This window comes from Ascaphus truei, chromosome 4 (assembly GCF_040206685.1).
Source record: "Ascaphus truei isolate aAscTru1 chromosome 4, aAscTru1.hap1, whole genome shotgun sequence".
NCBI classification, from domain to species: Eukaryota; Metazoa; Chordata; class Amphibia; order Anura; family Ascaphidae; genus Ascaphus; species Ascaphus truei.
Window position 1 is genome coordinate 410,333,265 of NC_134486.1, and position 25,688 is coordinate 410,358,952.

At 42.1% G+C, this 25,688-nt stretch overlaps 1 protein-coding gene across 1 annotated transcript; it reads left to right on the forward strand.

Moving 5' to 3' along the window:
* Positions 1–505: 505 nt before the first annotated feature.
* Positions 506–25,688, forward strand: LOC142493955 (uncharacterized). The gene is made up of 2 exons (XM_075598757.1): positions 506–844; positions 16,000–25,688. The coding sequence occupies exon 2, from the start codon at positions 16,011–16,013 to the stop codon at positions 17,514–17,516; it is 1,506 nt and encodes a 501-aa protein (XP_075454872.1). The 5' UTR covers positions 506–844; positions 16,000–16,010; the 3' UTR covers positions 17,517–25,688.

Genomic DNA, 25,688 nt, shown 5'->3' on the forward strand with positions numbered 1-25,688 from the left:
AGGTGACAATAACCTCATCCAAGCCAAGTTGTAGCATCTCGCCTATGTGTGCTTTTTAGATATGGAATACAATTTAGTCAATAATGATTATGATTTAATGTGCAGTGTGAACTCAAAGGGGATTTAAAACAAGTTAAAGCGGTGTAGACTTTTGTGCATTCATCTTTCTCAAAAACCTTCTGGGAGTAATTACACCTTTTATAAAGTGCTGCGTACATGGTTTGCACTAAAGACAAATTAACAATGACATTAATATTACAATATAACAGATCAGCTGTGAATATTTTTTTTCCATTTGTCTCTTTAAAAGTTATTTAATTAATAATAATTAAAAAAAAAATAGTGCCCAATTTTTTCCCCTCCCCGATCCTCCCCCTGCTCTTTACATACACATTCATAAAGCAACTGAGATAATAAAAGGGCATCAAAGGGGCATAGAGGTGCAGAAACCAGCCTCAGGAAACAGTCCCTGCACAATCTAACAATCCCCTGTGAAGTCAGAGCGGAGGGTGCTGGGAAGTGTAGTTGCGCTTGCTTTGTGGAAAGCAATGTTTGGATGCGAAAGGACTACAACTCCCATGAGCCCAGCGCTGAGCCGGAAGTGTCTGAGAGAGCAAGGTCTGCCCTGATGCTGTGTTGCTGTCGTTGTTCTGTGAGGAGGATGAATGGAAGGTGAGGGTGGTAATGTGCTCAGACAGAGGACATGCTGTACTCGGACACAGGACATGCTGTACTCGGACACAGGACATGCTGTACTCGGACACAGGACATGCTGGGACACTCTGTCTCTGACTGAATGAAACCTGCAGACACTAGATTGGCCACGGAGTTTTTTTTTGCTTGGGTAAGTATGTGTGTAATCTATATACTGTGTATATAAGGATCTGCACTGTTCCCTATAAAAAATAAATAGGGATATATAAACAATTATAAGCCTCCCTGCTTCGTTAACCAGGTTAATTCCGCAAAGTTTAGGTATAAACACAATTATGAATAGGATTAGTTATATATACATAAAATATACAGGTGGGTACTATTAGAAGAAAACATATATACAAATACATGGGGTATGGTAAATATAGCTACAAATAAATACATCCTGGAGTAAAAATGAAGTCCTAAAGAAGGCAAAAGTAAGTTGATCCAAGTAGAGTGTGTGTGTGCGGGTCTGCAGCTAGTTGGGATTTATTACAGTTATTTCATATAGAGCTTTTCTCCAAATAGGACTTGAAGTGCTTCACAATTACAGTATAGTGCGAGGCACACCGCTCTTAGGATTTTTACAGACATTAACTGCCCCGTGGAGCTTACAATCTATGTTTTTAGTGCCTGAGGCACAGGGAGATAAAGTGACTTGCCCAAAGTCACAACTAGCTGATGCCAGGAATGGTTCCCCTTCTCCATCCAAATTCAATGTGTACTCTGTAAAAAAAAAACAAAAAAACACCTGCACATGGCACAGTATTGTTTATTATAACTGAATTTAAAAATGGTCTAAATGATTAAACTCGCGTATGTCCTTTAGAGCCTCTATTGAGTTCTAAGGGTGAGTCCCCAGTCAGCACTGTGGCACGCGCGCCGAGCGGGGGAGGGGGGGGCGCGTGCACAGCGCTGCACCGCAATCTGCGGTCTGGGGGAGAGAGGGAGCGTTTGCGACGGGAGGAGGCATGGCGGTGGGTTTGCAGGGGCGTGGCAATGACCTCACATGGCTGGTTTGCCCTCATTGGCAGAACCGTCGGCGGGGGCGTGGCCACGCCTCCGTCGCAAACGATGAGTTTAAATTTCCCTGCCTGCCTGAAAACTAACTGGGACCAGCCTGACTGGGGGGGTGGAGCTTGAACGCACAGGTACTGGGTCGCCCCCTAAACGTCCTGTGGTCACACGGCTCCTTGTGTTGCTTTTCAGCCTCTTCTGACAGCTCTGTGCTGCTTCTCCCAGTGTCTGTTGGTATCTGCTCACATCTCAGTGTCATAGCTTGATGATGTCAGCATTATCTGCACCTGTTTATACTTGCCACTGTTGATACAGCTCATTAAAGTATTGCACTGGCTCCTCCCCTAACTGATCCTATAACCCAGGGGTGCTCAAACTTGTTAGTTTGCACCCCCCTGCCTGCGCGCCCCCCCCCCTTCCTTACCTGATCTCGGGCTTTGTGTTGTCATGTGACGCGTTGCCATTTGACCCTGCGGCGTCATTTAACGCTGCGTTGTCATGGTCGACCCATCGCCGAAGAGCCGGCTGAGTGCAGGTAAGAGAAGTTGCAGAGGCCTCACGCCTCCCCCGGCATTTTATTTACATGCTTTGAGGAAGAGCGCGGGGCCTCTTCGGCCGCCGCGTCCCCCCTAGAAAATCCCACGCCCCCCAGTTTGCGCACCTCTGCTATAACCCATCCCCAAAACATTAGTTGCACAAACCCAACACACATGGATGGCAATATGGTGCTCAGAGTACACGGACCTATATGTTGATGAAGGGAGAATGAAAGCTGACTGGGGAGTGATCAGTAACTATAAGTAGTACAACAACCTATAATGGGGCTCTAGTCACCCTGAAGGTAGGGGTAGGTGCACAAAAACACCCTCCTTTACCTCATTGGGCTAGCCTCAGGTAAAGTACTCACAGAATAAAGCCTCCAGTAGCTATCTCCATCAGCGTGCAGCTGTATCCTGGTAAGGGAAATCCAATGTAGTGTGTGTGCAGCGCACAGCCAAGAAGGGGATGAGGAGCAGGTCTGGCAAAAAATCTTTATTTTGAGTCCATAAAAACGGGGGTTACAACCTTCAACGCGTTTCGTGCACCGCAGGCACTTTATCAAGAAGTGTAATGTGTGGTGTGTAGGACATTTAAATAGCAGCTGATGCCGTTTTGGCGCCAAAAAAACCCAATGACGTCATAACCTATATTAACCAATGGGTATGGTCCCGCATCACAAGCGTCAAAACAGTCAGAGTCTTGCCAAGCCCCTCTGCGAGACATAGCCTATCAGTGCCCAATGAGCTGACACGCATCCCACGAACAGTAAGAGGCCAGCTCTCGCGAGATGCGGCTCACACAATTCTCGCCCATTCGCGCATGCGCATACGGGCCACCCCTGTTTGCCTTACTTATATCCCTTGTCGGGCGATACACATAATGGTCACGGAGGAAAACTTTTAACACCCCCCTGTCCGGCATCACAAGGTCTCACCACAGTGAACAACCACAGGAACGAGCACCCTTGCTATTACCAGGCAGAGAGAAATAAAAAACATAACACAGACAACAATCTAAGTGTGTGTACATCCACGCAGAGAAACAACAGTTATATGAATCAGCATCCAGCTGCCATTGAGGTAACATGTAAACATATTATACAAAACAAAACATAACATCAATTGCTAACATAAATTTCACATATCTAAAAACAATATATTTCTACACCTATATTAAAAACACACGTTTCAACCCCTTGATGATGCAAAGGATATGTTATTGATTAATTCATAGAGATTACACATTCACCTAGGGATGTTAGTTACTACATGGATATTGTCTTAATATAAATATGACACTCCTATCCGTTTTTATTAACATCTATATTAAATGATAATAATTGCTAATTTAGTTCTGAATATTATTCAGATTAGATAGATTATCCATCAATATCAATAACCTAATGACTCTAAGAATATATATATATATATACATATCCATAGACACTGATACTTGTTGTTAATTTGATTGCCAACAAAGTTATTGAAAAAAGAGTTCCAAATTATTGCGGTAGTCGTTTTTAAGAGATATACAGAAAAATCATACTCGAAATACATCACTGAATTTAAGATAACCTTCTAGAAACATTATAATCAGTATTCATTCAATATTAATTCATAATCATCCTGTTGATGGTAAATAACCAATTGGTTGGCAATCAAATTAACAACAAGTATCAGTGTCTATGGATATGTATATATATATATATATATATATATATATATATATATATATATATATATATATATTCTTAGAGTCAGAACTAAATTAGCAATTATTATCATTTAATATAGATGTTAATAAAAACGGATAGGAGTGTCATATTTATATTAAGACAATATCCATGTAGTAACTAACATCCCTAGGTGAATGTGTAATCTCTATGAATTAATCAATAACATATCCTTTGCATCATCAAGGGGTTGAAACGTGTGTTTTTAATATAGGTGTAGAAATATATTGTTTTTAGATATGTGAAATTTATGTTAGCAATTGATGTTATGTTTTGTTTTGTATAATATGTTTACATGTTACCTCAATGGCAGCTGGATGCTGATTCATATAACTGTTGTTTCTCTGCTTGGATGTACACACACTTAGATTGTTGTCTGTGTTATGTTTTTTATTTCTCTCTGCCTGGTAATAGCAAGGGTGCTCGTTCCTGTGGTTGTTCACTGTGGTGAGACCTTGTGATGCCGGACAGGGGGGTGTTAAAAGTTTTCCTCCGTGACCATTATGTGTATCGCCCGACAAGGGATATAAGTAAGGCAAACAGGGGTGGCCCGCATGCGCATGCGCGTATGGGCGAGAATTGTGTGAGCCGCATCTCGCGAGAGCTGGCCTCTTACTGTTCGTGGGATGCGTGTCAGCTCATTGGGCACTGATAGGCTATGTCTCGCAGAGGGGCTTGGCAAGACTCTGACTGTTTTGACGCTTGTGATGCGGGACCACACCCATTGGTTAATATAGGTTATGACGTCATTGGGTTTTTTTGGCGCCAAAACGGCATCAGCTGCTATTTAAATGTCCTACACACCACACATTACACTTCTTGATAAAGTGCCTGCGGTGCACGAAACGCGTTGAAGGTTGTAACCCCCGTTTTTATGGACTCAAAATAAAGATTTTTTGCCAGACCTGCTCCTCATCCCCTTCTTGGCTGTGCGCTGCACACACACTACATTGGATTTCCAACACACATGGACACTGTCGCAGAGGCAATTTGTGCCCGTTTTGGAGCACTGCTCCAGTTTGACACATTCCATATTCCGTTTTGGTCTAGATCCACAAAGCTCTGTTAAATCAGGGCTCAGAACTGCAGAATACCGAAATCCACCGCATGTTCTTATCCCTGGGGTTAGCGCAAATTCACAAAGCTAATTCCATGCAAAAGAGACAGTTGTTTATCTCAGCACAGGTTAGCATCACCTTGCTGTAATACAGCATCGCGCTATCCACAAATAATCCATTTATATAGTGGTTCCCAGCACTCAATAAGAAAAACCAGACAAATGCGTCAATGTTGATATAGCAACGATATATTAAAGGAAATGATACACATCCAGAGCCAACCCTAATCAAGGCTTGGAGGTTATATTACATGGAACATAATAGGTGAACAATGAGTAAACAATAAAGAGGGGAAAGGGGGGTTGAGGGAATACAAAGGAAACAATACAGAGTGTGAAAGGAGGGGGGGAAGAACAATGTATAACATGTTACGTGCTGTTAGGGGCAACGTCTCTTTTGCATATCATTATTAAGGGCCACTAACGTTACCGCTATGCTCTTTCTGGGAGAAAACGTGCTTTAACGTTTACGTTATTAGCCTTTGAAGGTGCACAGTAAGGCACTTGGGTTAACGTGTGGATCTGGCCCTTTGTGTTTGTGTCTCCTTCTACTGTTCCCCCTATTGCTCATTAAACTTCTTGCTATATTGCTTGCTGGTCCAAAAGGAACTCGGAGGAGGCTGCGTTTGACTGGTCTGGAAAATGTGTGTCTCGCTGTAACGAGTGCTCTCCACAAACAGGACAGGACCGCAGGGCTGAGGTGGGGATGTTAGAGTACACCGACCAACAACCGCGTCCAGATTGCAGAGTCGTAGCTGGGTCAGGGTTGGAGAGGTCAGATTAGTCGTGATACTCGCCGTGGTCTAGAATTGGAGAAGTTGGATGGTCGTAGTGCATAGCCGGGCTCCAGGAGTAGAGAGGTCAGAATTGTCGTTGTGCGTAGCCGAGGTCCAGGGATCAGAGAAGGTAGAAGTCCGGTTACAAGCTGAGGTCAAAGGTAACAGATAAACAAGGCAGAATGCAAAGGCAATAGCAGGGCAGCAGGATGCTAGTGGCAAGCACTAGAAACATAAACAAGGTTTAAGCTCAACCAATTTGCCTATGGGCTGGCTTAGCATATAAAGCACAGGGTGCCAATGGGAAGGCTGCAGGCAGTGAGTCATCACACACAGACTGTGTACTGATAGGCAGGGGCGGAGTGTATCCCAGCTGTGGAGTAATGAAGGGAGTTGGCATTACCCCCTCGAGTGCCCCTGGTATTGCGGCGCTGATGTGAAGTGGGAACAGTGACGTTCTCCGTTGCGTCATGGGATGCGGCGCGGGGGCGGAGCCTAGGTCCGGTGCCGTCTGGAGTACTGCGGTGTTCGCGCGCAGGGCATCACGGGACGCATCACGGGTGCGGGACCGAGGTACAATCCTCACACTTGCGTTGTGCTGAACATTTCATATTACATCAGTTAGCACCCATATCCAATGTAGAAAACATGTTGGTCAAGTTGCACACTATTTTGTTAGCCTCGTTGCGGTAGTAACACTGCAAATTTTACACCAAAATAAATGTGTCAATTGAAATAGCCCAGATTTATCTTTACAACAGTCTTTTATAAGCACTTGTAGGTCACTGTGCTATTATACAAGAATCACAATAACCTCCCAATAGCCTATTTTTCACTCAAGCCCAGACCTGTTCTGTTATTGATGCGAACGAAAACAGTTGTCATTATAATGTGGGTGTCAAGTAACTTGTGTTTGTTTTAACGAACTGTTTCCTATTTTGGTCCTTAAACTATAGACTGCCTTTTGTTGCGGATGTTAAGGTAAATATGTACAGTAGGCATCTAAAAATGTGCATGTCTGTTGACTGTTGAAAATATCGATTGTAATCAAAGGCTCCAATGGCCTGGCAGCCTCAAAGAAGGATTGAAAAAGAGGTATATCACTTAAATAAAAGAATTGTTTTAAGCACCCAACAGGGTAATTTTCTAATCATTCTTCTGTCAGACAGACTGCTGCAGAGGACTGCCTGACAGCACTTGACACTACAACCATTGAGGATTCGTAACGTTCCCTTCACTTGCCACAATAGATTATTTTTAATTTATAGAGTTGTTGTGCTTTGTAGCTTTGTCCAGCATTGGTGCTTTATGCTTACGATTTACTCCACAGAGAATAATTTTGTAGCACAACTGTTATTAACATTAGGATTGACTCGTATACCCTTGAGAAACACCTTCAATAATAGAGGGTTACCTTATAGTACAGCTATACTCAGGAGTACACAGGGTTGATTATTTACTTACCTGATAGTGTATCAGCAGGTGCTACATTTAGGTACTTTTGAGTCACCAGATATTGTCACGGGAGACCTGGTTTATTAACACCTTTTTATACCGGGATCATATGATTGAACAAAACAAGGAGGTAAAATAAATTGTAATTTATTCCAGGAAAAGACATACACCCAGTGGATCACAATATGCAATAGAAAACACACTTACTAGGGATCTGGGCTAACAAACTAAATTTTCCTAGTCCAAATGGCTAAAAAATGAATTCTGTACGAGTCCTTTCCAATGACCGGGAGGTACTCACAAAAGTCCTGGAATTTAATTCGGCATGCAATTCCAGCCGCGACCGCTACATTCCGTTTTCAGAAGTTGGCCCCTGAAAAACGGGACTTAGAAAATATCTTGCCTTGAATTCTCTGAAGCCGACTTACGTCTATTTCTCTCAGAGCATCTTTGAATTTGCCGCTGATGGTTTGGCGCTTAGAATCTCCTATCCTGATTGGCCGCAAGGTTTCTTATAGGTTTTGGAGTCCCATTCACAAACACTGCAGCCAATTAGCGCGTGGGAATTTCTCTGCAAGCCTATCACTGATTTGCCTGTACACTGAAGCCGGGCGCGCACCGATTTTCAATTCTAAGGGGCATGCGTCAACCTGGCACCTCTGCCTCTTAGCATATTGACCCCCCTGCGGTGCCAGGCTCCTCAAATCTGGGGATGGGCAAATGGTGGCCAGATAAGCCCTTTGTGATACCAGGACATGGGTACATGTGTAACTCCAGTACCCCGCTTGATCTAACACCGTGGCATCACAAGCCTGGTGACCATCTTGTCTCTCGGGACCCAGGACTTGGAAATCCCACAGTTCATATACAGGTTACGAGCATATATACCTATTAAATATAATCCTTTAATAAAATATACCTTTATACTGTATCTTATGCTAAAAATGTCTAAGTCCCCCTTTCTGGTGTCAGGAATAGAATAAGAATATATACTCTCTACTTTTACTATCCTTATCTCTGCCACACTGCTGAAACCTGACTTTACATTTGGCACACAAATAAAAACCTCGCAGCTTTAGCTTCACTTAGCTGGAGCACCCACTGAACCCCTATACCAGGGTCAGGGTGACTTGGGCATGTACTGGGCACACACCCTTATACTAGGAACCCCTGTACTGTTCTGGGGATACCTTGATCCCCTATGTCCTTTTTAGCTTTCTGGTCTGTGCTGAAGCAGGGAATCCTGGTGGTGAGTCGCAAGAACGTTTACAGGGAAGAATTTTGACCGGAACACTGGGCTTTGATGTATCTGAGAATCTTACCTGATTCTCAGGTACATCTTTGGGGTATCCCATAACTCGGGGACCCCGCTACATAGCCACAATCTGACAAGACTTTCTCCGTAAAACCCACCCTGAAACTCGGAGCCCAACAATCTCTGCTTGCTAGCACTCCTGGAAAGGCAAAGACACAAACATTCTGTATTGTCGCATAATTTATACACAATCACAGTAATGCATATATGATAGCCAGTTCCAAGAGCTGACACGCTAAGACCCCAACACATGGTTCAGGGGTAACCAAGTGGGCTTATGCTTTATTATTGAACTTGATTACCCCCTCACCATCACACCCTGTCTACGAGATGGCTACCAAGCTTGGTGCCTATGGGTCTGTGCGGAGTCTGGACTTGAAAGCCTCAGGGATGCCAAGGTGTTAGAACAGGAGGGGTACTGCAGTTCTGCTTGAATACCCACATCCTGGGCTAACACAGGGCTATCCTTCCACCATTTGCCAGATCCCGGACTCTGTGGAGCCTGGACAGCGGGTGGGCTCAGTATGCAAAGAGGCAGAGGGACCAGGTTGGCGCGTGCCCCTTTACAGACTGAAAAAAGGTGCCCTCCCGGCTTTAAAATACCAGCAAATTGGTGATTGGCTGGCAGGAGAATTCCCACGCTCTGATAGGCTGTAGATATTGGTGAAGGAGACCCAGCCAATCAGGAGCGCAGATTCCAAGCGCCAAACCAACAGCGAGAAATTCAAAGATGCTCTGTACTGAATAGACACGCTGGCTACAAAGATTTTGACTCAAGAATTCTTCTAAGTCCCACTTCTGAAGAACGTAGCGGTCGCGTCTGGCATTGCATGCCGAAATCAGTTCCAGGACATTCGTGAGTACCTACATGTCATTGGAATGGGCTCCTACATAGGTCATTCTTGTGAATTTCGTTTAAAGAATAGATTTATTAGTTAGCCCCGTCCCCAGTAAGTGTATTAACCCTGTAAATTGTGTTACATTGTGTGTATGTCTTTTCCTGAAATAAATTACCATTTATTTTACCTCCCTTGCTTTGCTCAATCAATGATCCTGGTATAAAAAGGTGTTGATAAACCTGGTCTCCCGTGACACCCTGCACCTAGGAAAGGCTAGATCTCAACCCCCAGACCCCAGTAAGTGTGTATATTCCTGTATTTTGTCTTGTATTTCTGAGGTTTTATCCAAATAAACCCTATTTTATTTCCCTGCCTTTTTTTGCCTATTGCATGATCCCTAAAATATAAATGTGTTAAAAGACCTAGGGGCCTATGCAGAGTCGTCCGAATACATGCCATTCGGCATGTATTCGGCAGAATTTGCTTCCCGTATGCACAGAGGCTTCCTTGAGTGGCGAAATTTGAAATTTTCGCCAGGAGATTTGCTAGGCGGCAGCATCCCGCCAATGTGTTGGCGAGAAGCGTGTTTTTTTTAAATTTCGCCATGTTTCTAGGTTCGGCATATGCAGGAAAGGGCAAAGTGTGGTATTCGGCATGTGTGCTTGAATTCTCAGCGCTGAAGTCGCCAATTGTGCGCGCCAGGAAAAAACGGCAGTAGCCGTCCAGTTCACTGGAAAGTGCTGTCAGTTAGTAAGGGGAAGCGGAGGAGCGGTCACATGACCGCTCCCATCCAATGGGTCTGCAGCCGGTTCCCTACAGAGCCGTCATTGCCAGACAGAAGGTGGGGTGTGTGTGTGTGATGCCCCGATCGCTGTCTCCCTTCTGCCCTGGTCCCTGCCCCCCTTCTGCCCTGGTCCCTGCCCCCCTTCTGCTCCGGTCCCTGCCCCCCTTCTGCTCCGGTCCCTGTCTCCTGTGTGTGTGTGTGTGCATTGTGTGCCTTGTGTGTGTGTGTGTTTGCATTGTGTGTGTGTATGTGCATGCATGCATGTGTGTGTATGTGTGCATGTGTGTGTGTATGTGTGCATGTGTGTGTATGCATGTGTGTGTATGCATGTATGCATGTGTGTGTATGTGTACTGCTGCCGAGTGCGGGGCTTCAGATCGCGATCAGCTGCTGTGTTTGGGGGGAGGGAGGGTCAGTATTGCTGCCGAGTGCAGGGCTTCACATTGCGATCAGCTGCTGGGCTTGGGGGGAGGGGTCAGTAGTGCTGCCGAGTGCAGGGCTTCACATTGCGATCAGATGCTGGGCTTGGGGGGAGGGCATCACGCTGTCACAAACCTTTGCCTTTGTGTATCAGTGCCTGTAAATGTGTGTATACAGTATCGTGTGTCTGTCTATCAGTGTATATTCCTGTGTGTCTGTCTATCACTGTGTATTATTGTGTATCTGTCTGAGTATCAGTATGTATTGCTGTGTGTCTGTCTATCAGTATGTACACTGTCTGTCACTGAATGTCTATGACTGTAGCTAATAAAAATTGTAAAAGTGTAAAGAGAAGGTTTTTTTTTTCAGTATCTGCAGCTTCACAGTGCTTCTACCACTTTAACAGAGAGACGCACGCTGTTTCTCTGGTATGTAACTATGCAGAAGCCGTCACTAAGACGCTGTGCCAGGAATGTGGTGTTTACTTTAGAAATTTCCCACCCACTTGAATTGAAGTCTTGAGAGACTCACGAGCGGGACTTTCACCCGCAGTGACTGAAAATATAGCCAGATGTAAGTAGCTCAGTCTGAAATGGCGCGATTAACACTCGCCAATCATACACTTTGAGACTTGATTGACGATTTGTCCTTTCTGAATCAGGCTCAATAAATACGCCACAATGTTGAACTTTTACAAGAATGGCAATTTATTTTGCCGTTCCTCTCTGCATAGGCCCCCTAGTCTACAGTGCCAGTAATGGCATGCAAATGCTGTACAGTGCAGGGTTTTTGTCACTTTTTTTTTTAACTTGCCATAACTTTTTTTTAATGTAGGAACAAAACTCATCAGTCAGGACGCAAGTTAAAACAGCGACATAAATCAATCAGGAAACTGCAGTGCAATTCTTGGAACGAATCTCCCTGCATTGTATTCTCTCCAGATTGTTTATTCTGACGTTGCATTTTAGTTGCAGTGATGGAGACAAAATAAACATAACTACCACTGAAAAATCGATGTAGACACTGAACATTTGCTCATTAGATAGGTTCAAATAAATATCCCACCTTTCAATATATATATATGGAATAGTCCACAGTCCAGTTCTTTTCTCAATTTATTCAGAGATAATAGAAAACATCTTTCACAGCATCATTTCAGTCAGTTACATCATTCAGATAAATAAAGCAACAGCTTCTGCTCAGCTAAATGGTTGTAGGTAGTTATTGGTAGGAGGGGTGCATACTGGGATATAAAATAATGGTGGAAAAGGAGGAAAGTAATCCCTATAATGTTTGCACTCACCCTCTTAAACAGAGCCTTATTTTTTCTAAAAGAGGTGAAACTTCACCTCCACTGATGCGTATTTTATTTTAATTTGCACAATTTTATCTTAAAACCTATATTCAGATAAGCGTATCAAATTAGTGCTATATATAAATAAGACCAATTTGACAGTAATGCCTTTAGTAATTTACAAGGTGTATTTTGGTTCTCACACTCATAAAGGTGAAATAAAAGTTTACTAAGGTTAAAGGAATTGTGTAGTGTCGGTCGTGAGTCCCCAAACTTAAATAAATAAATTGAACTATCAAGGTAATAACATATATATATCATTGTGCACATTTACTGATAAATTGTGATATATATTGTTAATAAAGTGATTATAACCTTGCGTCCTTGTGATTGCGATGCGTGTGGTTTATCTTTGCTTGGTTTTGCTTCCTAATAAAATATATATGAAGCGAAAAGGTATATTCCCTTGTTTTGAACTTAGTATCTATATCAGTAAACAGTACTTTAATTAGAACAGGGTGTATTCATTTAAACAGCTTCTAATGGTCTGCTATATGTACACATGATAGTTGCATGTGCCCATAGGATACTTAAACAGAATGTTTTCTTTTAGCAAGTTTTTTTGTTCTCCTCAGATTACACTGCTCTACGTTTTAATGCACACAAAATATCTTTGTATGCTGCAGGTTGTTAGCATCAGTGGTATCTTGTTTTCCTTAGTCACGCTTGTGACTTGGTTCCCACTTGTTGCCAATTTAGTATACATATATTTTGTGCTGCATGTATTAGACGTGAGCACATAGAGGAGCTGTTGGTTATGTGGGTAATTGGAACTCACAGGGTGCTACATAAAGCACTGTGTCCTTGCTGTTCCTAATACCTTCCGCTTGTCTCCTTAGTTCTAAAAGGAGTATATGCAGAAACCTAACTGCTAGTGGATTCCTTCACGGTCCACATCTTGGTTACACTTGCTATATAGATACATAGAATTGTTTCTTAGGCAAATTAGACTCGCAACCTTTGTTGCAGTCTCGCTTAGTGAGGAGATGACTATGACGTCAGGCATATATAGTCTAGTTATAGAGTGGATAATCTTTAGCTTGATTGTTACTAGCTTGGGTGTTAAATGATTCTGAATTCTATAAATACAAATGCAATCTTTATACATTTTAGCAATCCCTGTTTTTCTCACTGTCAGACAAAATTTTCTTATTCAATCATCAACATTAGAACACTGTTTCTTCATTTAGTAATATTTGCTTTGATTTAGAAGACCCTTCTTTGTTCTGTCACTAAGTAACTAGTTAATCCTAGGTTCCTTATCTTTTAAGACCCCTCTATAGTAGTGTCTTCCTAACTTTTTAACTAACCTTTGATTCCAAACTCAAGACCATCTACTATTCAACTCGGCAGACATTAAACATACCAAGTTTCTTAAATTACATAAAGCATTTCTACACCTGCCTGTCTTCAGACTGATTTAACTTCTTATATTTGTAGAGGCAGCTAATACGTTTCCAATATTATTCCTAACTTAATTCTAAATTAGTTATTTAACTAGTTGCATGCTGATTAAATATGTATGTACACAATATAGCATCTTTATTATTTAGGCTTGAAATCGTCCTATCTTCAGACACAAGAACTCGCCCACTAGATCAATGTTTTACTAAGGGAATCACTGACAAAAAAAAATTCCCATTACATCAATTTAGGTAAGTGATGTCAATAAATGTTCGCAGAATACACAAATAATAAATGACAATATAAACTTTAAACATTAAAAAAAAAAACTAATTTCATCAACACAATTAAATGACCTTATTTGTAACATTTTACAAATGAAATATGGTTTTAGATTAATTGTACAATAAATACAATTATGTAATAAAACATCACTATCTTCTTTCTACGAAATATACCACAATCCTCTTGCCTGCACCCATTTACCTTTCTCTTTCTATTCTCGAGAATCATCAGTGTTTAAGAATGCAGTTTCAGTTTTGTAGCTTAAAGAAGAGAAAGGAGGTTGGCGTGGTTATGAAATGGTAAATAAGGGAACAGAAGCATGTTTTGGGACCTTTTTAGGATAACGGGCAGCAATACAGGGGGGGGGGGGAGGAAGCATAGATATGGAAGAGGTGGCAAGGGGAAAGAAGTGTTGTGACCGCCTGTCATGGGAGACCAGGACACTTACACTTTTTTTTACCAGGATCATACATTGAGAAAAACAAGATAATGAAATAAATTGTAGTTTATTCACTTAAAATAGACATACGCACAATGATAAACAAAATACGTACGGAAAAAAACTTACTTGGGAACTGGGCAAAAAACTAGACTTACCTAGCTGCTAGCACTCTAATACCGGAGTTTAGACTTTATCGCAGTTAAGTTAGTTGCAGAGGCCTCACGCCTCCCCCGGCATTAATTTAAATGCCCGGGGGAAGAGCGCGGGACCTCTGCAACTACCTGAGACCCCCCAGACAAACTTCCCACCCCCCCGGGTGGTCGCGCCCCCCAGTTTGCGCACCGCTGCCCTAAATCACTGTTGGTGCTGCAGAAGTGTACACAAGATGCAAAGTTCTGTGTGGAAGATCATGTGACCAGGGAGGCTCTAGCTACAATTGGTGCACTGCTGGAGAGAGGGCAAAAGGTGTGTGCCAAAGCCTGTCTCAGAAGAGGAAGGGGAGAAAGACTTAGAAAATGGTTGCTATAGAAATAAAAATGCTTGTTACATTAGAATACATTAAAAATGTCTTTAAAAAAAAATTCTTAAAATAAAATGCTACAGGTATTTTCTTATAGCACAGACCTGATTTATTAAAAATAAAAAAACATGTAGGATATTGCTTCAACTGCAGCTTTAAGTACGAATTGGAGAAATTCTGGAGGTCTGCCTTTTTTTTAGCTTTAGCTTTTTTTTTTTTAAAGCTTTACACCTGCACAGCTCTACAGAAACACTGGATAAAAACATTGAAATATGAGTGCAAATAGATCCTTTTCTTTCTAGCTAGTAGTTTAGTATCAGGAGACAGATTTCTTAGCAGTTCCAATTTTTTATTCTTCTGAGGTTAACTAAGGCTTTGGACATGGTCAGGCAGATGGCGCTGAGGCAGCGGACTTACCCGCAGCACCCTTTATGAGGGCGGCTTTAGGAGGCGCTTCCGCAGGCGTGCGGAGGAGACAGATCAATTTAAGTTTTGTCGCTGAGGGGAGCGGAAGGCCGGTCACATGAGCGGTTCGCCCAATGAGGGCGAACCAGCTCCGTGATGTCACTGGCCCGCCCCCGGACGGCACGCACACTAAGGCCAGGGAAAGCACCTGCTTTCAATCGGCCTCCGCACGGCTGCAGTCTCTATGGACTCAGCCTAAGCTTTGTGCAGGCAGATAGAATTTGGGTATAAGTGAAGAATTTAAGCAAACATCATGGTTGCTGGCTGTTGGTTATAGTTCTGACATTTACACTTTCAAGTTAGTTTTTATACCCTTTTTTTTGCTGCAGTCCAAATATACTTTACAATTGTTGAGTCAATCATTAATGCTAGAAAATGTTCCTCTACATCCTTATATGTAGACATTCTTGTTAGATGTTTGATCATACTATTAATCTTTCTTTTGATTTAAAAAAAAAAAAACCTTCCCTGTCCTACAAATATGAACTATTATCTTAATCTCTAATAAGTATCTTTAATACGCTGCCCATATCCTGTTGTTATTTTCACTCCCAAACATTCCATACCCATGAACCATATAATGCAACAAAACTCCAAATGCTATTTATAATTTAGCACGTTTATACAACATAGAATCTATTAGACAAGATGAAGTTGGATTCACATATAATCTTATCTACACTGGAGACTGAATGTACCCTGGTCTCTAGAAGCAATGCCAATATTGCTAATGATACACAAGAAAACAATTGTTGTTGTTTGGATCCTGGCTATTTTATTATCTAAGAATTTGTGTTTGTGTATTATTGTTTTATAATATGAATTGTATGTCCATCAGGTGCAGCATTCATGGATGAGAAGCACGGTGAGGATGATAATCCTGCATGCGGAACCATTCAGACAAAGCATGTGAAGAATGAGGACTTTATAGCACGTTCTCATGACGTATGCCAGGCTGAGATTAGAGAGACTATGAAGAAATCTTTGAAAATTGGGACTGACAAAACAAGAACTTTATTGCAGAAGGGAAATTTTATTAAAAGACTATATCCGTGTAATGAGACTGAGACAAATCCTGAGATGTGCAATAAAGAATCTCAAACTGAAAGACTGGATACAAATAGTGATATTGAGAACATACTGGAGGAAAAAATAAGTGTACCAAAACATCAGAAACCACATGCAAACATAAACAGAAAGTTGTATGTATGTCTAGAATGTGGGAAATGCTTAAGTGGCAAATCAAGCTACACAGTTCATCAGAGAACCCATACAGGAGAGAAACCTTTTATATGCATCGAATGTGGAAAATGCTTTACTACAGGATCAAACCTCACTACGCATAAAAGAGTACACACAGGTGAGAAACCTTACAAGTGCACAGATTGTGGAAAGAGCTTTAGTCAAAGCTCAAAGCTTGTAAAACACCAGAGAATTCACACGGGTGAAAAACCTTATGCCTGTTCATTCTGTGGAAAACTCTTTAATCTGAGCTCAAACCTTGCTGTACATTTTAGAACACATACTGGTGAGAAACCATATGTGTGTGGTGAATGTGGTAAATGTTTTGGCCAAAGTTCAGTTCTTATTGTGCACAGAAAAATACATGCAAGAGAGAAGAAAAATAATGCTGAATGTGCAAAAACTTTAGAAATTGAAGCAAAGAAAGGGAATATCACTCAAGGAAACGTGGAAATCAAGAAACAAAGTACTTGTCCTCCTACGAAGAAAAGTGCCATAAATTCACAGTCAAAAAACAGACCAAATGTATACAGTGTTGTTAAAGAAATTGCAGATGACATCACTGCAGATAAACATAATGGCACACGGGCAAAAAGAACACCGTACATATGTTCTGAGTGTGGAAAAAGCTTTCCCGGCAAGTCGAGGTACATAATTCATCAAAGAACCCATACCGGAGAGAAGCCTTTTATTTGCTCCGATTGTGGGAAAAGCTTCATTACAAGATCAAACCTTATTACGCACCAGAGAACTCATACTGGTGAAAAGCCATATATGTGCACAGAATGTGGGAGAAGCTTCAGTCAGAGCTCAAAACTTGTGAAGCACCATAGAATCCACACAGGAGATAAACCCTATTCATGTCCTGACTGTGGGAAAAGCTTCAGCCTGAGTTCCAATCTTGCAGTTCACCAGAGAACGCACACTGGAGAAAAACCGTATACATGTGATGAATGTGGGAAAAGCTTTAATCAAAGCTCTGTGCTCATTATACATAAAAGAATACACTCCGGGGAGACGCCCTACTCATGCAACGACTGTGGGTTAAGTTTTAGAGATCGTTCAAAGCTTGTCAAACATCAAAGAGCTCACATGGGAGAGTACCAAATGTGAGAATTTTCAATACAGGAAATGCTGCTTTAAAATTCTAAATAAAGCCACAGTCAGATTTTGTGTTTGTGGATGCAATGTGAAAGTGTTAAGCACAAAACTGTAGCATTAACCTTTTCAGTGCCCCAGGACATAGACGTATGGCACTCAGAAGCCCGCAATGACATAGTAGATCTGTCCAAAAATCCTGCTCCTTATACTAGGACAGGACGTAATCTGAACTGATGGAGGACAGAAGAGGCATGACTCCTGTTCCGTTATAAATTACCATGTGACCGCCTCTTGAAGTTATTACGTGATTGGAAGGGCCATGGCACTCTTGCCTCACGACCCATCCGGCACTCAAAGGGTTAATGGGTTGTGGATTTCAGTCAAAGTTTATGCTACTGACAATTAATACTATTCATCCCTTGTGTAATTCTGTGCTAGTAAATGTATCTATCTGCCTCAGGTATCAAAATAATTGTTTGCTCTCTAAGACAGCATTTTACTGTGCCACTATTTTATTGTTTTTAAACTATATGCTTGCTGTGATTTTAATGAAGGAATGAAAACATTTTGTGGCATTCATTTAAACCAGTGGTTCCCAACTCCAGTCCTCAAGGACCACTAACAGTGCAGGTTTTAAGGCAATCCTCTCATTACCACAGGTGGCCCAATCGTGTCTGATTGCTGAAGCCGGGGTATCCTTAAAACCTGGACTGTTACTGGTCCTTGAGGACTGGGGTTGGGAACCACTGATTTAAACTATATTTTTAGCTTACATTATGCTTGTCTAGAGCTGGTCTCCATTTTGCCTTCTAAAAAATATTTCTGTGTATTCCCTTAGATAGTATTTACATTGGCATTGGATTCAAATAGTTGTATTTCAATGGACATTTCATTTAACTAGTTATCTTTGCCATTTGAACGAAATACTAGAATATCTCAAGGTTTTTCAATTTTGTTTTACAGCTTTAAGATCCAATTAGGATAGGGTATTACCTAGCATTTATGCCCAGGGTGGAGGAGTTGAATAAAATAAATAATGTATCCTATATCAGTAGGATATATTATTATATTTTGTTTTTAAACTGCCCACTCTAGCAACAATCTCCTCACCCCACTTTCTTAACATCATCTCTGCCCAGAAACCCTTCTTCACCCGTTCTAGGAATAGCCTGCCCAGAATCCTTCCCCCTCCCCATGCGTGCTCCAGCATCAGCCGATTTGCAATTTCCTCCTTGTTCCTGCTCCTCTAAGTGCCCACCTGCTATGTAACAGCCAGCCCTCGTGTCTGACCGAAAACCCACTCCTGCAATGGTTAATTTTGGTTTTCTATTTTTTATGTGCTTCTCCCGCTTATTACGACAGGGGATTGGGTTGCGCGTGGTTAGAGTGGAAAGACGCTGCAACTGATTGGCTGATTTGGCGAGATGCCCCAAATTATGGACTTTGTGAACTTGGTGCCCAGAATGTTGACCAATTAGAGATTCTAATAATGCTCACAATGTAGATCTGTTAAGCCTTATAATATAAATTAACAAAGTGACTGACTTGTTGATCCTATGACAAAATAAATGTAAACGTTTTAATAAGCAATAAAAGCTATGTTACAGTGCTCTTTCATATATGCTGTATGTAGTACAAAGAACTCCTGCTCAGCAATTAGTGAAAAGGGTGGTGTTTGATTAAGGTGCATGCAGGATTTGGGATAATTAGAGGCAGAAAAAGGACACGCTCTGCAATGTTGCACTCGTGATCTAATGTAGTAATTTACGTTTTAACTCAATCTTTATTAGGTAATACAATAAATATAGGTGAGCAAAATATAACTATATACAAGAAACAAATATTACAATTAGTCCACGGTGGTTCCAAAAAATCAATATCAGAAAAATGGATATAGTGGCTATAGGCAGTATACTGACAGTGTTCACAATAAGTGACACCTAATTACAATCGTCCAGATATAGCCAAATCATGCTTCTAACCATATCTTGTATGAATATAAAAGGTGTATAACGGGTAAGTATCCTTCTGGTCTTTGGAATTTGTTCAAATGTGTGCCAATTCATTATGTACAGTCCTGAACCCTAGTAACTATAGCTAAGTGGATAAGTAGTAGCAGTAAATATAGTCTCTAAGGGGAAAGATACCAGGAACATAATGGTAATCTTTAGAGAACAAAATCTTAGTCAGTTGCTAATGCAGTTGTTAGTCCAGCCGCTGAAGGGTTAATTGAAGTTAGAGTGTGAAGCTGCAGTGTAGTAACCAGCTTGTAAATAGTTCCAATGTAACAGTGAATCAACACATAGCTAAAGCTACATGTAACGGTGAAGGGGTTAACCAGCCTCACTAATAAAGGTTAAGCCCACTTGGCACCCTGCATACCAAAAATGGGGTTGCTACGATGTTCCTAGCCAAAGGTAGCTAGTTGAGTGTGTGCTGTGATGTGGTTTGTGGGTTACCTCTAATCCCCGGTCTGCAATCAATAACCGCAGACATACTTCCCTACTTGACCTTAATATGCTAAGACAACCACATTATACATTGTAGCACTCTTGGAGTATTCCCTGACCGCAAACCACTTATTCAATTAAGCTTGTAGTTTCGGCTTTCTCTTGCTTGTCTTGTGGTTAGACAGTGAATCAATGTTGCAATGCCGGGACTCGCCACATAACCACAAGCGTTCTTATTTAATTAACCCTCTTAACAGCAGTAAGAGCCCCTTATTACCTAGCGGGCACATTTTAAACACATGATTACACCTTAGTAAGGCTGTAGCCAGCCCTGGGCTGCAGAACAGACAATCTACAATTACTGTAATTGACTCGGGGGCATTCAGCCGGGTATAATACTTTTATTTCATGGCTGAGGTACCCTTTCACCGTCACACCTCCCTACCTCAAAGTGTAGGGGTTGTCACAACTGCCCCAGCTGGCGGTTTGGCTGACCACACAGTCTTTGAGGTTACTGAGTCCACGGGGGCAGTCCTGGAAGTATAGTCTGTCCATCTTGCCGTGCTCGCTGCCTTTCTTATGCTGCACAGTAAAATCAAATTCTTGCAGGGCAAGACTCCAGCGCAGCAGCATGGCATTTCCCCCGGACACCCGTAATCACTGTGAAGGGGCAACCTTATAGATAAGGCTGCAGCTTGCATACTGCCCATACGATCGCCAAACATTCTTTTTCAATAGTGGCATAAGCCACTTCCCTTGGCAATAGTTTACGACTCAGATATACCACAGGATGTTCTCCCTCCTCCCCTACTTGGCTGAGCACAGCACTGTCACGGTAGCTTACAGGGTTATAATATACACCAGGTTACAATAACCTCTTATCTCTGGGTTGAATCGAATGAAAAGTGCGGTATAATAAAGAGATTTGTATTCCTTAAAAATAGGTGGACACAATATATACAAATAACAGAAAAGATATTAATCACTTACATGGGGAAGGGGCCACGATGAAGCAATCCGCAGACTGGCAATTCATCAAACAGGATACAGTTCAGGATACAATAGGAACCAATACGAACAACAACAACTTGGAATAGCTTACATTCTCTTTTACGGAGTTCTGCTCCTATTCCCTACCATTTGGTTGCAGGGATTGGATCACAATCCCTGGACCCAATGAACCAGTGACACCTCACGTGGGAAAAAGTAATGTACCTGCCCACAGGTAGGTTGACACATGCGCACATCAGTCCAGCCAGAGAGCCTCCCCCAGGGGCACCCCTCACCACCTGGTGCTTACGAGTCTAGCATTTGGGCCAGGGCCTCCCTGGCTGGAGGTGTGAAATACAGCACTTCACTCAAGTACCCATGTCCTGCCTTTCTCCGCCCTAGAATACTTAATCAAGGTGGTGAGCCTTTCATTCATGGGTTTCACTCAGACATCCTGATGCCCTGTGGCCATTAACAGTTCTGGGCCAGTGGCTTTCGCGGGCTTTGAGATATCGGGGACAGAGTAATATTTTAATATCATACATTGTCACGGTAGCTTACAGGGTTATAATATACACCAAAATAACTGGGTTGAATTGAATGCGACCGTGATATGATAAAGAAAGTTTATTCCTTCAGGGAAGGTGAACACAATATTGAACAAATAACACACAGAATATATACACTTAGGGAATGGGGCAATGAAGTAATCAGGTACTAAATAAGCAATTCATCAAGGCATCAGTTAGATGTAGTCACGAACAACATTGGGCATAGAGCTGACAATCAGTTATAAAGGATTTGGGCTCTATCCCTAACATTGGGTCTCAGACATTGGTTCTCAATTATCTGCACCCAATTACCTTTTGCCAGCTAACGTGGGAAACACTTTGGTACCTGCCCCCAGGTAGCTGGCACATGCGCACAATTCCTCACTCTAGGTCCCATTTTCCTAACCCCACGCTAAAGAATTGGCATCTCTGAGTCTGCCAGAAGGGGATCTGGACAGGGAAACTTTGACTTTAAGTGTAATTTATAACACCTAACATAAACACTCATGTCCTGCTCTTCTCCGCCCTAGAATACTTAATCAGGGTGGGGGAGCCTTTGATCAGGGGACTTGGTGTAGACATACTGTCGCCCTCTGACCATTAACATACTGGAGGGGCTAGTATCTTTCGCGGGCTTTATGCTAGGCATAAAATACAGTACATTTCCACAAATACATATATATTTAAATATTCCGTTCGGCTGGGCGAGCGGACTACAAATTGCCAGATCCTCATGCCGGAGAGGATTCTACATGGTGGCTAATTTTCAGCTTGCTGGGACCCACCGGACCGGAGATACAATAATGGACTTTAAAACCGCATGTTGCACAAGTTGCATTTCTCCGCCATTGGAGTCAATGGCAGAAACACAATTTAAACAATTACCCACACTCTGTTCGGTTGATCAGAGAGTGCTGGAAATTGCAATGCAATAATGCCGGAGATATGGGTTTTCACTTTTCACCTTGTTTGACTTAGTGTTTTAAAGCCATGCGGCTTTTCTCCACCATTGCGGTCAATGGGGCGACCCCTTCCCGTGGCCATTGCCCGTTGGACCCTGTTGGGGTCGAGTAAGGAGGTTCCTATGAGCTGAAAAATAATTTTATTGCTGGCTGCCCTTGAACAAAAGTTACACACGTTAATTGGTGTGAACTTGGCCGTAGCCTAGTTCCCACGCCAATTGAGAGATCAAGCTCTTTTCAGTGAAACAGTAGCCATTTTAGGATGCTGCAGTTTGGCAGGCATCCAACTCATTCTTGCAGAGTCATTCACTTTCAATGGAGAAGCTCCGCACCTGCTCTCGGGCACCACCTGCTGGTCTTCTCAGGTATCGGGCCCAAATCTGAAATCTCCATAGGGTTGTATAGAGCTCCAATCGCGACCTATGGGTCAGGCTGCAAATGGAGACTGAAAAGGCGGGAAGGGGAACAAAGGGCCATAAACATGTAAATACAGTTAACCCTTTCCCTCCTGACCTGATCCCAGTGTATGTGGTTGGTGCAGACACTGTAGGGGTACAAACACCGATAATTGGAACAATATATACAACCAGCAAAGAGAACACATTTTGCCCTGAGGCAGGGGAATAAAAATACATGTAATCACTCTAATTGTGGGAACATGATAACCAAAGGGACATACATTTTGGTTGTGAAGCGGGACCATGTGTATTACAAGTACATTTCTGGTTAACCCCTCACTTCCCAGACGGTTGAAGGAGGTGACAACAAAAAGGAAAATAGGTATGTGGACTTCTTTCTGCAGACTTATGTTAACCAACTGCCATCCTACCTAAAATATACATCCTCTGTCCTCCTAACCTTCCAGGACTTTGAATGGAAGAGTACATATAAATGGATTACGTGTGATGTGCAGGCGTTATACACTCACATTCCACATGACAAATGTCTACAGGCAGTTCAATTCTATCTGGAGTCAGACACCACTTTGCACCATCTCAATACTGAATTCATTTTGAAATCTATTGAGTTTATACTGACCCATAATTATTTTTTGTTCTTAACAGAGTTCTTTTTACAGGTTTGCGGAACTGCAATGGGCACGAGATTTGCACCCAGCTTCGCAAACCTATACATGTGTCAGTGGGAGGAACAGAGCATTTGGAGCAACAACCCCTTTAGTAAACAGATAATCATCTGGCGTCGCTATATTGACGATATCCTATGTGTATGGGATGGTGATGATTTATCCATCTGCTCTTTCCTCTCCTATCTGAATGCCAACGACAGGAATCTGGTCTTTACGCTTGTGTCTAACCCACTCAGTATCAATTTTTTAGATTTACAATTGACTGCATTGGACAATGGGAATGTCTCCACCAAGGTCTTTTTTTAAAGAAATCGATGCCAATAATTTATTAATGGCAAGCAGTAATCACAAAAAATCGTGGATTACTAACATTCCCAAAAGCCAATTTATTCGTATTAAACGAAACTGTAGTGGGAAACAAGATTTTGAGACACAGTCTAAATTGCTTTTTGATAAGTTCCTTGAAAGAGGTTATTCTAGTGTGAGTCTGACTAGAGATCTTGACATAGTCCGACGTATGGATAGGCAATCAATGTTAATCCCAAGAATTAAAGAAAAAACTGATGACCAGAGTAATTTGATTGAAGTGCCTTTTATTACTACCTTCAATTCAATGAATAAGAAAATTGAAAGGATTATACAACGGCATTGGGCAATTTTATGCACTGATCCAGTACTAGGTGATCATATTGCAGCTGTTCCTAAGTTTATATATAGAAGGGCAAAAAACCTTAAAAACACACTAGCCCCCAGTGACGTGGGTTTTACCCACGCCAAGCCTTTAACTAAAACTTGGCTTGGTGATAAACCAACAGGGAACTATCAATGTGGAAAGTGTTCTGTATGTAAATATATTCACCCAGAGAGAAAAACCTTCCAATCATTCACCACCGGTGAGAGTTTCGTGATCGATTCTTTTATAAATTGTAATTCCACATATATGGTTTATATGATGAACTGTGAGTGCGGCCTGCAATATATAGGCCGCACAAAAAGGTGCCTGAAAACTAGGATACAGGAGCATATTAGAAATATTAAAATAGGTTATGAGAAACATAGTCTCTCCCGTCACTTTGCACTTTACCATAACAAAGACCCTTCTAACTTACAATTCAAAGGTATCAAAGTGGTCCCTAAAGCAAGAAGGGGAGGTGATAGGATCAAAAGTCTTTCCTATCAAGAGACATTTTGGATCTATCAAATGAACTCATTGAGCCCTAAGGGGTTAAATGAGGACATAGACATTTGGTCTCTGTATTAGACTCTAGTCTCCTGTATATGTCATGCTTTTCACACTCATCCCTGTATATGTTTGTGTTTGCCTTTAATTTTGGCTCCTCTTTTTCAGAAACTCCATCTCTAATGCGTCGAGTTTTAACCATTTATATGTTGTAACTTTTGATATTATGTCTTAATGTTCGATATACTTGAATGTACTTTGTTTTAAACAGTTCTGTTTTCTATGAGACACAGTGATATGCAAGCTTTAATGAGCAACATGCTACACCTTTAATTGACGAAACAGCAATTAGACACAGCACGTTTGATTGGGGGATGCTGTGTATATATATGTGTACAACCCCCATCCATCTGCATGCATTCCCTGAAGAAGTAACCTAGTGTTACGAAACGCATTGGAAGGGTGTCTCTGCTCGTTTTTCCACACCCCTGTGTGCCTTTGAACATTGTTTGCGTACTCTCCCCCAATTGTGAGTTACAGTCAGTTTTGCCGATTCCATAGCTGCTTATACGTGCATTGCACTCCACGCTGCTGGGAACATCCAGCACGGCCCGCACGCTGTGCATTCCAGGAGGCGCTTCCCGGAAGTCGATGGGCGACTCGTGACATCATCGCCGGGCGCCCCACGGGGAGTAGCGGCAAACGAGTGGCGTTCAAGCCGTTTAGACACTGACTTTGGCTGATTCACGCGGAACTGAGCCTTGTGCTCTGGGACTTTCATCTTGGGATTAACCCATCTACCACCCGAAGACGGAGAGCTCTGGATTCCACAGGTGTGGAGTGAATAGCAGACGAGACGCTTGCTGATCCACCCCCTGCTGAGACCTACCAAAGGGTGTTGCCTCCGGTCGTCTCCTGGTGTGGTAAACCTATTAACCTACTGCTTGTTTATTTTACTTTGATG

Excerpts from the sequence above, each read along its gene's own strand:
- LOC142493955 (XM_075598757.1), top strand. The coding sequence starts at position 16,011 with ATGGATGAGAAGCACGGTGAGGATGATAATCCTGCATGCGGAACCATT.